The sequence below is a fragment of the Notechis scutatus genome, chromosome 6 (assembly GCF_049901735.1).
Source record: "Notechis scutatus isolate UNSWTSFEM ecotype Mainland chromosome 6, rNotScu1.2, whole genome shotgun sequence".
Lineage (NCBI taxonomy): Eukaryota > Metazoa > Chordata > Lepidosauria > Squamata > Elapidae > Notechis > Notechis scutatus.
Window position 1 is genome coordinate 31424091 of NC_142014.1, and position 14933 is coordinate 31439023.

Consider the following 14933-nt stretch of genomic DNA (forward strand, 5'->3'; position numbering starts at 1 on the left):
TCTTTTGTCCGTTCTTTTCCAATTATCTATTTATCTCTTCTCTTTAACACAAAATTTCTCCTGTAATCACTAATTGAAGTATGACACCTTTCTATCTTTCCCCTAAATTTAACACTTAAAATAATACATAGTTTCCATTCTGATTCTGCTTAGTACATTCTACATACTGCATTTTAAAATAAGAAAATAATAAATTTATAATATAGTTAGATATATAATTTCCATTCTGATTCTGCTTAATACATTTTACGTACTACATTTTAAAATAAGAAAATGATAAGTTTATAATAACATTAAAATAGCAAATTAAACTCTATCATTAAATCTTAAAACATTTTACACATTCCCTTTAATATTTTATTAAATATTAAAGTCTATCATTAACTCTTAAGCATTTTGATATTTTAATATTTTGTTAGATCTTGTAATTAAGAGAGTGAAAAGAGGGGAGAAGTTATATAGAAAATATAGAATGGTAAATAAGATAAGTAATGGTATACAAGGTGAGCATGAATTTGATTTAGGTCTGTACAAAAAGATGTAACCCGGGGTTAAGCCACTTTCCAAAAAGAAGTTTTTTGTTTCTATGTTTTGTGTTTTCTGTGTTCATGTTTGATTGAGAATTAATAAAACCTTGGAGGAATGTTAGAAGAGAATAACTGTAAACAAGTCAGATGAAAATATAAGTATAATGAATAAAAACATATAAAATAGACAAATATAGAAAAGAAATATAATTGAATAAAAGCAAAAGGAGAAATAACGAGAAATTTGAAAAAGATATGCATGTGTGTATATGGAAATGTGACAATTTAGAACTATGCTGTATAAAACAATGTTTTATTTGCCTTGTTAAAATTTACAAGTAGCTTTCAGAAAAGAGGTTTTATGTTCTTATGTTTTATGTTTTGTTTGTCTTTAAAAACTAATAATAATTATTATTAGTTTTTAAATTAAATTTTAAGTTTATAAATAATAATTATTATTTGTTTAAAAAAAAAATAGGGAATTTGGAAACTTAAGTTTTGTTTAGGTTGGCGTTTCTCAAACTTGGCAACTTTTGACACAGGTGAATTTTAAAATTTCAGTCCCAAAGATCAGTGGTGATATTCTGCTGATTCGCACTAGTTCGAACGAACTGGTAGCAAGGATTTGGAGTAGATCGCCGAACGGGTAGTAACTTCTGGCTGGCCATGTCCCGGTCTCTTGCTTGCCCTGCCTGCCTGTTCGCTCACCCCGCCCGCCTGACACTCGCCCTGCCCAGTCACTCCTAAAGATATTTCCTTTTTTCCCTCCTGACCATCAGCTGTTCCTACGATCAGATGTTCCGGGATTCCCCTCGCCTACTTACTGCTTTGCCCAGGAGGTTTCCCTGAGGCCCAGGAAGGCAAAAAATGGAGGGAGGGCGGCACAGCACTCCCATCCCCTCCCTCCATGCTCCATTTTTTTCCTTCCTGGGAGCAAAATCTCCTCCCCAGGAGGCTTGCCTGAGGCCCAGAAGGCCCAAAAATCTAGGGGGGGGGGGGTTGTGGCTGCAAAAAAACACAAACCCACACCCACCCAGTCACATGGCCATGCCCACCTAGCCATGCTCACAGAACCGATAGTAAAAAAGTTTGAATCCCACCACTGTCAAAGATGCTTTTTTTTCAAGGGGCAACTGGACTTTCTGGTTCTTCTTTGAAGATGTTTCGCTTCTCATCCAAGAAGCTTCTTCAGCTCTGTTGTGTGAGTTCTTCATAAATTCTGCGACCTGCTCCAATACTTCTGTGGGTAGAAGGGATTTCAGCTCTTGGAAATTTGTGTTCCACTGTCTTTTCAAAACCTCCGTGGTGAAATTAACCCGTCTTATTCCTGTCATTGAGAAGTCGGAGCTGTGCTTTCTGCAGGATGCCGGAGAAGCTTCTTGGATGAGAAGCAAAACAACTTCAAAGAAAAACCAAAAAGTCCAGTTGCCTCTTGAAAAAAAAAAGCACATTTGGGACAACCATGAGCTGGATGACTGAGAATCTCCAAGAGACGTTTAAAAATCCTAGCATTTCCCAGCCAGCACAATACATTGAATTACATGGCTTGGATTGGTATGACCTGCTAAGATATAGGTGTTCATCTTTAAAAAAGCTAAAAGGAATCAGATCTGCTTAGAACTTGGATAAGAGCCCACTAGTATTGCATAGGTAGCATGCCAAAACAATTAAGACAAGGAGTTTTTCCCCCAGGCCATCACTCTGCTAAAAAACTATTTCCCACAACATTGTCAAACTACCTAAGGCTATATTACTAGATATTCTTCTTCTCATCTTTCCTATTACTTAATTCCTTAGCACCTTACGACTATAACATCGTTGTTTTATGATTTGAGTGCTTTTATTTAGCATCCCATTATTGATTGCTGATTTAGTATCTTGTGGCTATTACAGAGTGTTGTATCTTATGATTTATGATGATTGTATCTTACAATTATGATCGTGATTTATCACTTGGTTGCTTGTATGTACACCGAAAGCTTCTGCACTGAAAATAAATTCCTTTTGTCCAATCACACTTGGCCAATAAAGACTTCCTTTCTATTCTTTGTGTTGTTGTCAAGAAAACAACCTGCATAAATCTAAGAGACTTTAATTTCACTTCATGATTCAATATCGTGTGAACAGAGTTCAGTTAATTCAACCCTATGCAGGATTAAGTTCCATTTAGCGTATAAATATTCTCTAGGGGGGCTTGAGTGAAATGTCTTAACACAAGGGAGCAAGTGAAGAGAGGATTTCTTTTTATATATGCTGGTTCTTTTTTTAAAGCCTCTTTTCCTTTATTTTCAGCAGTAGAAAAACACTTTCTTATGTAGCTGTGGTTAATTTAGCTTTCACTTACTTAGCCTTATTTTTTCCATTTGAATTCCTAAAATGCCCTGAATCATACACTTAATGACCTAGGTGAATAATAGAACAAATTAGCAAAAATGTAACAGGCTAGTTTGTTCTTCAATATTCTGTATGAATACACTTTAAGAGATTAAATCAATAGTTTAAAGGACTGTGGATTTTTTTTCCTGTCTGACTGTGCTATTTGCATCGCGGTTTCTTTAAGCTGCTGGTTGGCAAGTAGATCCTTAAAACAAATCCATTCATCTGATGTTTAATACCCTTTCATTTGTTCCTTTCCATAAATCAGACAAGTAGAAATAAGACATGCCTGGAAAAAGATCTGATGTCTATATAGCAACTCCAAATTCAACTGATACTCTTATGTTATGCTTCCCTCTGTATTAAATGGAACTTCAAAAACGTGGATGGTCAATGCAACACCAAACCTTTATTCACGTAAACCCAATACTACAAAAGGCAGTGTTTCTAACAGTAGTTGGTTTGTTCCATATTTCAGCTTCTAGTGTCTTCAGTCAATGAACTTAGCCAGTTATAGGCTGTGTGGAAAAGGCAGGAAAACTCCTGTTTCTCTAGAATCTTTTCACTCAAGGCCCAAAGCAGACCATACTAGTAATCATGATACACAATCATTCTAAGTGAAACTGTATACAAAACTGACCACTGCTTCAGTGTTTTCCAGAATGCTTTTCTCCGCCTTCCATGGAACTTCCAGATAATATACAGGTATCTTCAATGAGAAGCAAACATCCAAACAAATGTGTCCACCCCTTGCAAATTGCCTAGAAAATATTGTATCGTTGCTGGCATGAAAAAGCAAGGAGAGTTTCGAAGGAGACTAGGTTCACTATAAAGCCAATCAAAATATCAGGCTTGGATGTAGCGGTTACATGGAACCAAAATTCCTAGAAATCTTTGCAGGCTTTTCAGGAAAGGTCTGGCTTCGTGTTGCATCTGGTAAGCAGAGTAGACTCTCCTCAATATTTCCAGGGATGAAGGTGCTCAAAGGAGTCGTGCTCGATGCTCGTTTTTCTTCATTTTGCACCAGAGTCACATCTGTGGAGTCCATGCCATGGCCGAGCCTTGCCGTAGGCCACAGTTACTCCGGGAGAGGTTGGCTACGGGTGCCACTGCGAGTCTTTAATTGGGACTGGGCGATGTCAGCTAAGGCACTCTGTATTTTTTCCAAGAGCAGATCTCCCCGACAGACCACTTCTTCGAGACGGGCAGCTGCCTCGTGGTTCTCTTCCTCCAAACGATACAAGTTGGCAGCCTACGGGTTCAAAAAGCGGACGGGACAAAACTTTGGGGTGAATACTTTTAATACTGTGCAGCAGCAGCCAAAAAAGCCAATGCAATCCTAAGTTGTATTAACAGAGGGATACAGTCAAGATCAAGGGAGGTACTAATACCACTCTGTAAAGCCTTAGTAAGGCCACACCTGGAGTACTGCTTCCAGTTTTGGTCACTACACTATTAAAAAAGATGTTGAGACTCTAGAAAGAGTGCAGAGAAGAGCAAGCAGGATGATGAGGGGAGGCTAAAACATATGAAGAACAGTTACAGGAACTGGGCCTGGCCTGGCTAGTCTAGGGAAGAGAAGGACCAGATGAGACAGAAGAGCAGTCTTCCAATATTTGAGGAGGGGTGCCACAGAGAGGAAGGGGTCAAGCTATTTTCCAAAGCACCTGAAGACCAGAGAAGGAATAATGGATGGAAACTGATCCAAGAAGAGATTCAACCTGGAAATAAGGAGAAACTTTCTGACAGTGAGAACAATCAACCCATGGAACAGAAGTTGCCTTCAGAAGTTGTGGGAGCTTCATCCCTGGAAACTTTTAAGAAGAGACTGGACTGCCCTCTGTCAGATATGGTGTAGGGTCTCCTGCTTGGGTGGGGAGTTGGACTAGATGACCTACAAGGTCCCTTCCAACTCTGATTATCTGTTATCTGTTAACTGCACTGAGTGTTTGTTTTTTTTTCAAAGGGGAAAAAAAAGAAACAGTTATTCCTTCCTACTTTACCTACATGTAAGCTTTTGATGATGTAATGCTTTGTAACATCTCATGTTTATACTAGCTGGATACCTGTGCTTTGCTACGAAACTATGTGGTCAGGCTTAGTTTTTGGGAAGGAAAATAAGGGGAAAAAATTCTGCCTCTGCCTACCAGCATCCATTGGTATTCATCTGGCTAGCATCCTGTCAGTGTGTGAGAGTTGAGGGCTGTTTGGAAAGTGAAACAGTATTTCCTGTGTGAACAAGGAGACAGCAAGGAGCCTGGGCATGGCTTAGCTCAACTGTTCTGTACTAAAGCTGCTTGGTGCTGCTGTGAAACTGAAACTCCTCTGCTTGTGTTTTGCATTTGGAAGAGATTTCTTTTCAGGTGGGGAGGGGGAGTAGAACCCCTTAGCATCAGAGCACATTAATAATGATATAGGGAATACTCTAAATGCTCTGATGGACATTTTGAAAAATCCTTTCTTAGCGAGCCTCTAGAAGCCAAGAGGAACATAGGTGCCAAATTTCAACTTTGTAGGCTTTACAGTTCTGGAGATTTTGTGATCATGCATGAGTAGTATTTTGCTTTTATATATATAGAATAAATAATTCAAGAATGAGACAAAATGTTTGAAGGCTGTCCTTCTGGTTTTTTTTTAAACTTCTGTATTAGTAATTTTGTTTGAACACTTTGCATGTTTATATAATTCAGAAGGAGACAAAATGTATTTAAGTACATCCTGTAGGGTTTCTGAAGTTCTTGAATTAGTAATCATTTTTGTTTCTAAACTCAACTCATCTAATTGATGTTTTATTAAAATCATGGATCATATCCGCCAATTAGCTTGGGAGTTCATTTGTTCTTTTTGCTTAGTGCTACAATTTTTTGAGTTTTATTAGTAGTTTAATGTTCACAGAAAGATGGAATAGAAGTATTTTCAGTTAAATGTTGCAATAAACTCACGAGTTTACCTCTAGATTTAAAACAACAGAAGATTAGCTAAATGTCAGGATTCAAGCAATGTTGCAAGATATTGCAATCCACCTTCAAAAACCAAAAACTGTCCTGCAGAGAGCTGAGATGCTAGCAAAATCTTTACTTCCTCTTTATCTTTTCCTTAGCAGTAACCAGATGAATATTTTCACTATTCTAAATTTTGGGTGCAAGCGGCTCTTTAAATCTAAACTTAATATAATATAAAGTTGCAGCATAAAGGTGTAGCGTCACATCTAATCTAGTGACATTTAGTGCATATATATGATTGTCTGCAAAGTGGTATCCAGTGTGTGCAATAACATTACCAAAAAGTGACATTTCACCGAAACTGATACTATTTTGCACATTTATGTCATAGATTCCATATTTGCTTTTGGCGTCCAACTGTCTAATATATTAGTAAAGTCATAATGGGCTGTACTTAAATTAATCAGCTTTATAGCAAATGCCAGCAATCTTTTAAAAGCCTGAATTTATGTTACAACTAAACAAAAACTATCAGTATTACCCAAATATTTTCTGATATCCTGACTGGAATGAATATAGTAGTACACAGTGTATGTATGAATGCTGAATTCTCACCTGCAATGTAGCTGTGGACTCTTCACTTGGCAAGGAATCTATCAAAACATCAATATCCTTAGCTGTTCTTGCAATTAATGCTGCAAAGAGCTGGGCATATTCTATAAAAGCAATAAAAATAAATAATTTGCATCATTCTTGAGGAATGAAACCTATGTTGTTCAGTAATATTTCAGAAGAAATGTGCTTCTAACATTACACAGGAATGGTCAATTTAGGAGGCATTTGCTGTGGATTTTTATCCCTGGGGATAAAATATTTGGAGTGTAGAAATGTAAAGAGAGAATCTGGGCCCGGTTTATCTCTGTTCTGTGCTCAACTCTAAAGTGAAAGAGAAACTAACTTGCTTGCTGAAAATCAGAGTTCTGCTCTGAACCTGTAACATGTCTACTTCTGTTTGAGTTTGCTCCACATTGGAGAAAGTCTACAACTGGTATTGTAAAATTTACTATATGTGTTTATAAAGAATAGAATAGAATTCTTTTATTGGCCAAGTGTGATTGGACACACAAGGAATTTGTCTTGGTGGAAATGCACATAAAGGAAAAGATACATTCGTCAAGAGTCAAAAATCATCAGATGCAAGACTTAATGATAGCCATAGGGTACAATAAGCAATCAAATCATACTAGGAATCGTCAATATAAATCGTAAGGATACAAGCGACAAGGTTACAGTCTTACAGTCACAAGTGGGAGAGGATGGGTGATAAGGAGTGATGAGAAGATTAATAGTAATAGTAGTGCAGACTTTGTAATAGTTGAACAGGGTTGAGGGAATTATTTGTTAGCAGAGTGATGGCTTTTGGGGGAAAAATTGTCCTTGTGTTTAGTTGTTCTGGTGTGTTCTTAGTGTCGTTTTGAGGGAAGGAGTTGAAACAGTTTATGTCGGGGATGTGAGGGGTCTGTAGGAATTTTCACAGCCCTCTTTTGACTCATGCAAGATACAGGTCCTCCATGGAAGGCAGGTTCGTAGTAGTTGTTTTTTCTGCAGTCCTAATTCTCCTCTGAAGTCTGTGTCTGTCCTGTTGGGTTGCAGAACCAAACCAGACAGTTATAGAGGTGCAGATGACAGACTCAATCATTCCTCTGTAGAAGTGTATCAGCAGCTCCTTGGGCTGCTTAAAGAAGTTAAATGAAGCCTCAGCCATCTGTGTTTACTTTTCTGGCGCTGAATTTACACTGCAATACTCTGAACAGGGGATTACCTGCACATTGTTCTATCACATTCCAGCAAAAACCACAAAGAGGAAAGAAGAGGCAATAAGCTAAGAAGAAGGGGGAAAAAAGAATAAAAAAGGAAGGGGAAGTAATTGGACAGGAAAGGAAGAAAAGGAAGCCCAGGGGGGGTGAAATGTCTCTTTTTCAAGCAGCAACTAATCATTATGAAAACCTACAAAGGGAACCTCGTTCATGGCATCTCCATCTCCTTTTGGGTTCAGGTGAGGCCACCACCCCACTGACAGATAATCCTTGGGCATAACAGAAGAGACAAAGAATACCCTTGACTTGCCTTCAGTGGGATTAGCTGGTTGGTCTTTGTTGATTGCAGTCTGTATGTTGCTGAAGGATGCAGGGGGGGCACATTGCTGCAAGACCCCAATGGCATTGCAGAACTGATCAGCAAGCTATAAACAAAACGTTAACATGTCAAATAAAGGAGAATATTTGTAGCTCAGGGTTCAAAGGAGGGGGCCCTTGGTGCTCTCTGAGCTTGGTGGTTTTCTTGCAGACATTTCATTACCAAACTAGATAACATCATCAGTATTAGAAGGGAGTAGGGTTTGCAGAAAGGGAGGAGGAGAAGAACTGAAGGGTCCTGGGTGCTCTCTGGACTTGGTACTTTTCTTGCAGATGTTTCATGACCCAACTAGGTAACCTCATCAGTGCTAGGAGGGAGGATCCTCCCCACAAATCTCTTTCCTTCTAGCACTGATGAGGTTACCTAGTTGGGTCATGGAATGTGTGCAAGAAAACCACAAGATCAGAGAAGACCAAGGACCCCACACTCCTCCTCCTCCCCACCCTCCTCCTCCCACTGATGTTACTAAGTTTGGGTCCTGAAATGTTTTCAAGAAAACAACCAAGGCCAGAGAGCACAGAGGACTCCCCAAACGATAAACATGGTTAGCTTTCAAAACCAGAGGATCAGAAATAGATTTAGATTCTCAGCAAAGCCTCAGTTACCAACAAAAAAAAAAAAAAAGATGTTGAGACTCTAGAAAGAGTGCAGAGAAGAGCAACCAGGATGATTAGAGGCTAAAACATATGAAGAACGGTTGCAGGAACTGGGCCTGGCTAGTCTAGGGAAGAGAAGGACCAGGGGAGACATGATAGCGGTCTTCCAATATTTGAGGGGCTGCCACAGGGAGGAAGAGGTCAAGCTATTCTCAAGGCACCTGAAGGCCAGACAAGGAATAATGGATGGAAACTGATCAAGGAGAGATTCAACCTGCAAATAAGGATAAACTTTCTGACAGGGAGAACAATCAACCAATAGAACAGAAGTTGCCCTCGGAAGTTGTGGGAGCTTCATCACTGGAGGCTTTCAAGAAGAGACTGGACACGGTATAGGGTCTGGAATGATATAGGGTCTTCTGTTTGATGTGGGGGAGTGGTATTGGCTAGATGACCTCAAAGGTCCCTTCCAGTTCTGTTATTCCATATTCTGAGCAGGGGGTTAGACTAGAAAACCTCCAAGGTCCCTTCCAACTCTTATTCTGTTTTGCTGTTTTTCTTTCTTCCTTCCTTTTCTTTCCTTCCTTCCCTTTTTTCCTTCTCCTTTCTTCCTTCATCCATCCTTTTTCCTTACTTCCTTCTTCTATCATCTTTCCTTCCTTCCCTTTTTTCCTTCTCCTTCCTTCATCCTTTTTCCTTCCATCATCCATCTCTTTTTTCCTTCCTTCCTTTCCCTATTTTCCTTCTCCTTCCTTCTTTCATCCTTTTTCCTCCCTTCCTTCATCCATCTTTTTTCCTTCCTTCCTTTCCCTTTATCCCTCCTCCTCCTTTCTTCATCCTTTTTCCTTCCTTCCTTCCTCCATCCATCTCTTTCCTTCCTTCCTTCCCTTTTTTCCTTCTTCCTTCCTTCCTTCATCCATCCTTTTTCCTTCCATTCTTTCCCTTTTTCCCTCCTCCTCTCTTCATCCTTTTCCTTCCTTCCTTCCTCCATCCATCTCTTTCCTTCCTTCCTTCCCTTTTTTCCTTCTTCCTTCCTTCCTTCATCCATCTTTTTTCCTTCCTTCCTTTCCCTTTTTCCCTCCTCCTCCTTTCTTCATCCCTTTTCCTTCCTTCCTTCCTTCCTCCATCCATCTTTCCTTCCTTCCTTCCCTTTTTTCCTTCTCCTTCCTTCCTTCCTCCATCTCTTTCCTTCCTTCCTTCCCTTTTTTCCTTCTTCCTTCCTTCATCCATCTTTTTCCTTCCTTCCTTCCTTTCCCTTTTTTCCTTCTCCTTCCTTCCTCCATCCATCTCTTTACTTCCTTCCTTCCCTTTTTTACTTCTCATTCCTTCCTTCATCCATCCTTTTTCCTTCCTTCCTTCCCCTTTTTTCCTTCTCCTTCCTTCCTTCATCCATCTTTTTTCCTTCCTTCCTTTCCCTTTTTTTCCTTCTCCTTCCTCCCTTCCTTCCCTTCCTTTCCCTTCCTTCTTCATCACTGGAGGTTTTTCAAGAAGAGACTGGACAACCACCTGTCTGAAATGACGTAGGGTTTCCTGCCTGAGCAGGGGGGATTGGACGAAGACCTCCAAGGTCCCTTCCTCAGTTACTCTGTAATGGTGGAATAATCTCCGAATTCAGAAGCTGGGCGTGGGGTGGGGAGTAGATGCCGAGGTTAAATAAATGGGCCTATCCTGTTCCTTACCTTACCTATACCAAAGAATAAAGGACTGGAGGAGAGCATTTCCCAGAATCCCCCAGGCCCCCAAAGCCAAAGGATTCTGGGAGCTGTAGTCCACACTTCCAAAGGCCCAGCCCAAAGAAGACCGGGGCGCTCGCCCTAGCACCCCCCCCCCACGGGCCTCCCACTCACCGAGTTCACGGCGTCCTGCAGCTGCGTTAGGCGGTCAGCCATTTTTTCCCAACGCCCCGAAAGCTCCGAGCAAAAGCGACCAGCCAATGGGAACTCTTTATATTGGATGCGGAAACGGGAGAGGGGAAGTTGCTAGGCAACGCTTCCTCTTTTCCTTCTCTGGGCGGCTCGTTTCCGGGTTAAACATAGCCGTCATCGATGCCGCTCTTGCCTCATCTCTATGGTAGAAGGTGGTGCTCTACCAGCGCCCGGGAGGAGGTATTGCTATTCTTTAATAAGAATTAACTTTAGTACAGTATACTGTATATAAAGTCATCTTTATGCAAATTTATTTCTATGAAAAATCCCAGTGTGCGTTCCTGGGATTCACTTTTTGAGCAAATACGGATGAAATTCTTCATTTTGTTTTTATTTATAATTGCAAGTTAGGAAACGAGCTTATTGAAACTCAGTCTCTTTCCTGCCCTTTAAATTATTTTTGATTTAGATTTATAAAGGCTGCCCCCAATCACCAGATTCTCTGGGCAGTAACATTTTTTTTAATTTTATTTAAAGAGAATTTATTAAGCTTAATTTATTTCTAACTGTGGTAACCTGCATAACACTGACAACTTTTGAGCATAGATAATCTGATGTTTAATCCTAATAGGAAAAACTGTTTTGCCTGCAGAATTTTGGATGTACAAAACTGGAAGGTTCTGCAAAGATTCTTGGGGAAAACAATTTTTAATGGCAAGCTTTGCATAATTATTTGCTAGTAATCACCCTCTGGTGGTGTGTGATTTCGGGAAAGTGTATTGACTCAGACTGCGAGGTAAATCTTATTTAGCTCAGTGGAAAATATTTCTGGTTGAGTCAACACTCTGGCCTGGAAAAGGTGTTGTAACCACAAGCCATCATTTAGCACAGATATCTTGCGCATTATCTAAACAATGTTGCTTCTTGAGGATCTGGGAATTCTGGGAAGTGAAGTGCACACAATCTTAAAGTTGCAAGAGACAAACTTCAGCCTAATTCAGCCCCAATTTGATCTGTTCATCTGTTTGATCTTTAAAAACCAAGGAGCTTCACACCTTACAGTTGCAAGTGGAAATAAATGATATTTTAAGAGACATTTCACAAGTCTTCGGACCAACTCAAAACATCAGATCAAGTTTTTGTTCTGTTTTTTTTTAAAATGGAGGCTGAATTTCCGGGTGTGAAAAGCGCAGAATCCTGTCTTTTAGCTGGGATCCTTTCTTTTTTCCTGTTTCTCTTCTTCTGCTCTTTATCTTTTCCTCCTGTTTCTCCTTCTCCTTTTTTTTCTTTATCCGGTTTATCTATTTTCTTTCTCCTGTTTCTCTTCTCCTTTTTTCCTGTTTCTCTTCTCCTTTTTTCCTGTTTCTCTTCTCCTTCTCCGATTTATTTTTCTCCTTGTCCTGTTTAACTTCTTTTCTTTCTCCAGTTTACCTACTCCTTCTCTTTCTCCTGTTTATCTTTTCCTTTTCCCCTCTTCATCTTCTCCTTCTCTTTCTCCTGCTTAACTTTTCTTTCTCCAGCTTACCTACTCCTTCCCTTTCTCCTTCTCTATTTGATTTCTCCTTTTTTCCTCTTTCTCTTCTCCTTCTCCTGTTTAATTTCTCTTTTTCCCCTCCCCTTCATCTCCTCCTCCTTTTCTCCCCTTTGTCTTTCTCCTCCTCCAGTTCAATCTCTTTCTTCTCCTCCTTCTTCCCCGCCGCGCAGGCGACGCTCGCAGATATCCAGCCCACCGGGACTCCACGGAGGGAAGAGACCCTCCATCCTCCCACGGCAACCTGCAGCCCCCACCCCACCCACTAACAAAAAAAAACCCTTCCTTCTTTTCTCTTCGTAATCCCCGTCGGGGAGCTGCTGAAAGCAGCCAGGCAGAGCGCTGGACTAGCCGAGGGGAAGGGACCGGCTGGACCAGAAGACCTCTAAAGTCCCTTTCCAGCTCTATTCTGATTGACTGGCTGCGCCTCCGTCCGTCCGTCCCTCCAGTGCGCAAAGCCCGGAAAAGCAACAGCAAGCAGCAGCCTCGGCCACGCGCGTGGGCGTCCCCCGGGCGCGCCTGGCCAGGATTTGCACGGCGTCCAGCGGGAGCAGCGGTCCCGGGATCTCCACGCGCGCGCGGGAAGGGCTGCGGCTGGCCCTCCCTGCCTCAGTTCCCCCGCGGGAGAACCGGGGCTCGGGGGCCTTTTGGAGCAGCAGCAGCATGCTTCTGCTTGGCTGGATCCTGTTCTGGGCGCTGCTGGGCGCGGGAGAAGGGGCGGAGGAGCCCCCCGCAGGTGAGACCCGCCGGGCCTTGCACCCCACACCCTTCCCGGGAGAAAAAGGGTTCCTGGGTGGAGGGAAAGCCAGAGCCGGGGGATGTCCGTGCGTAAAAGCGCAGGGCTGGTCTCCAACCAAAGCCAGTGCCTGTGGCTCGTTGCGCGCAAGAAGGGCGTCTCGGCTTTTGTAAGGGGGGTCGTCCGCCCCCCTCCAAAGCTTTGGGGGTCTCGGAGAAGGGGCTTTGCTTTTGCCAAACCGGCTCGGTTTCGGATTCCCCTTCCCCGGATTTGTGGGGTAAAATGGGGATCAAAAGAGGGAGATCCCCGGGGAACCCCTGGAACGCTTCCACCACCATCCGACCCCCCCAAAAAAGGAAGAGCATGCCAAAGAAGCCAAGCCTTGCAACAAAAAGATCGTTTTTTTCCGGTGCCAAACAAATATATATATATATCTTATTTTGTCGATTATGCAACAGGTCTCGAAGGAGCACGAAGTGCCGGCTTGGGGAAAAAAGTAATAATAATAAACCGATGTCGGTGCTTGGATAATAAGTAACGTTTGTGTGTCTGATCCGGGTGTGTGTGTGTGTGTATGTATGTATGTATGATGTATGTATATGTATATGTGTATATGTATGTATGTGTATATATATATTCTTAAGTTTTTGCGGGTATTTATATGTATGGTATTCAGCTTTGTTCGGGTATTTTTCCACATCGTTATAGTTGTGCTTTTAAAGTTGTAGCAACGTTTCGGCAGAATCTCCTGATGATGGCAGATGAGATTCTGCCAAAACATTGCTACAACTTTAAAAGCACAACTATAACGACATGGGAAAATACCCGAACAAAGCTGAATACCATACATACATACATACATACATACATACATACATACATACATACATATTTGTTTTCTGAGGTTTTCACGGGTATTTGTATGTAGATCTTTGGTTATTCAGGTTTTCTCCTGCGTAAAATTGGAAGTATTTTGTCGAAATGTCGCCAAAATACTTCGAATTTTATGTGGGAGAAAACCCGAATAACCAAAGATATACATACATACATACATACATACATACATACATACATACATTTTATTTTATTTGTGAAAAGCTTCAAATACAACAGAAACAAGAATAAACATAAATTTAAATACAAGAGATGGCAACTAATAAATAGGGACAATAGGACAGGGACGGTAGGCACAATTGTGTGTTTATGCACGCCCCTTTATATATGTATATATATAAATATAAATATAAATGTTTGTAATTCAGGATTAAAATGTGAGGAGGTTCTTGGTGCTCACTGAGCTGGGTGGTTTTCTTGCAGACGTTTCATGACCCAACTAGGTAACCTCATCAGTGCTAAGGGGAGTAGGATTTACAGAGGAGGAGGAAGATGACAACTGTGGGGTCCTTGGTGGTCTTTGAGCTTGGTTGTGTTCTTGCAGGTGTTTTATGACCCAACTAGGGAACCTCATCTGTGTTGGAGGGGAGGGGAGGGGAGATAAATAGGATCCCACCTGCTCAGAGATTTGAACTGTGGAGTCCCTGGTACTCTCTGAGCTTGGTGGTTTCCTTGCAGACATTTCATGACCCAGCTAGGGAACAACATCAGTACCAATAAAGGAGAATATCTGTAGCTCAGGGTTGAAATGAGGGGTTCTTGGTGCTCCCTGAGCTTGGTGGTTTCCCTGCAGACATTTCACCACCCAACTATGTAACATCATCAGTGCTAATAACGAAACATCTGCAAGAAAACCACCAAGCTCAGAGAGCACCAAGGGCCCCTCGTAGTTGTTTTTTTTCTGTTTTTCATCTTGATGCTTTCAAATTTTAGGAGACCAATGTGGAAGAGAGCAAACATCGAAGAGCTTGTGTGTTGACTTGGGGCTGTAGTCATGCTTTGAATCTACCGGCCTGGGCTTCAGGAGGATCTGTTCCAGGGATAATGTGATTGAGTGGGGATCCAACTCAATTCATTAAATGTTGCGGGGTTGGCAACAGAGGCCCAGCTAGCCAATATGGTAGCCTTGAATATGTGTTTGTGGTTGGGAATGCCTTGACAAAGGAGGCAGAGTGTAGAAGGGAAAACATGCTGTGACTAGGCTTAAACATTTCATCATCCCTGATAAGAGGGAGTCCTTGACTTACAATGGTTCATTTAGGGACCGTTT

The 14933-nt window shown here is 41.4% G+C and overlaps 2 protein-coding genes across 3 annotated transcripts in view; one reads left to right on the plus strand and one right to left on the minus strand.

The window, feature by feature from the left end:
• Positions 1-3292: 3292 nt before the first annotated feature.
• On the minus strand, positions 3293-10632 carry MED21 (mediator complex subunit 21). The gene is made up of 4 exons (XM_026667871.2): positions 10485-10632; positions 7973-8087; positions 6461-6561; positions 3293-4155 (listed from the first exon to the last, which is right to left on the minus strand). The coding sequence occupies exons 1-4, from the start codon at positions 10524-10526 to the stop codon at positions 3982-3984; spliced, it is 432 nt and encodes a 143-aa protein (XP_026523656.1). The 5' UTR covers positions 10527-10632; the 3' UTR covers positions 3293-3981.
• A 1700-nt stretch (positions 10633-12332) lies between these two features.
• The window catches only part of TM7SF3 (transmembrane 7 superfamily member 3), a 28309-nt gene continuing 25708 nt past the window's right edge, over positions 12333-14933 (plus strand). Inside the window, exon 1 of one of the 2 annotated variants that reach the window (XM_026667864.2) lies at positions 12333-12769. In XM_026667864.2, coding sequence (XP_026523649.1) covers positions 12697-12769 — 73 coding nt within the window. In that variant the 5' untranslated portion in view covers positions 12333-12696. The remainder of the gene's footprint in view (positions 12770-14933) is intronic. The other variant, XM_026667866.2, reaches the window with a different exon arrangement.

Bases quoted from the DNA above. Each gene is read 5' to 3' on its own strand.
- MED21 (XM_026667871.2), bottom strand. From the start codon at position 10,526: ATGGCTGACCGCCTAACGCAGCTGCAGGACGCCGTGAACTCG. The intron at 6,562-7,972 runs GCAAGTCAAGGG...TTGCTTTTATAG, and splicing joins ACCAGCTAATCCCACTGAAG to AATATGCCCAGCTCTTTGCA. The intron at 4,156-6,460 runs GTGAGAATTCAG...TTGAACCCGTAG, and splicing joins AGTCCACAGCTACATTGCAG to GCTGCCAACTTGTATCGTTT.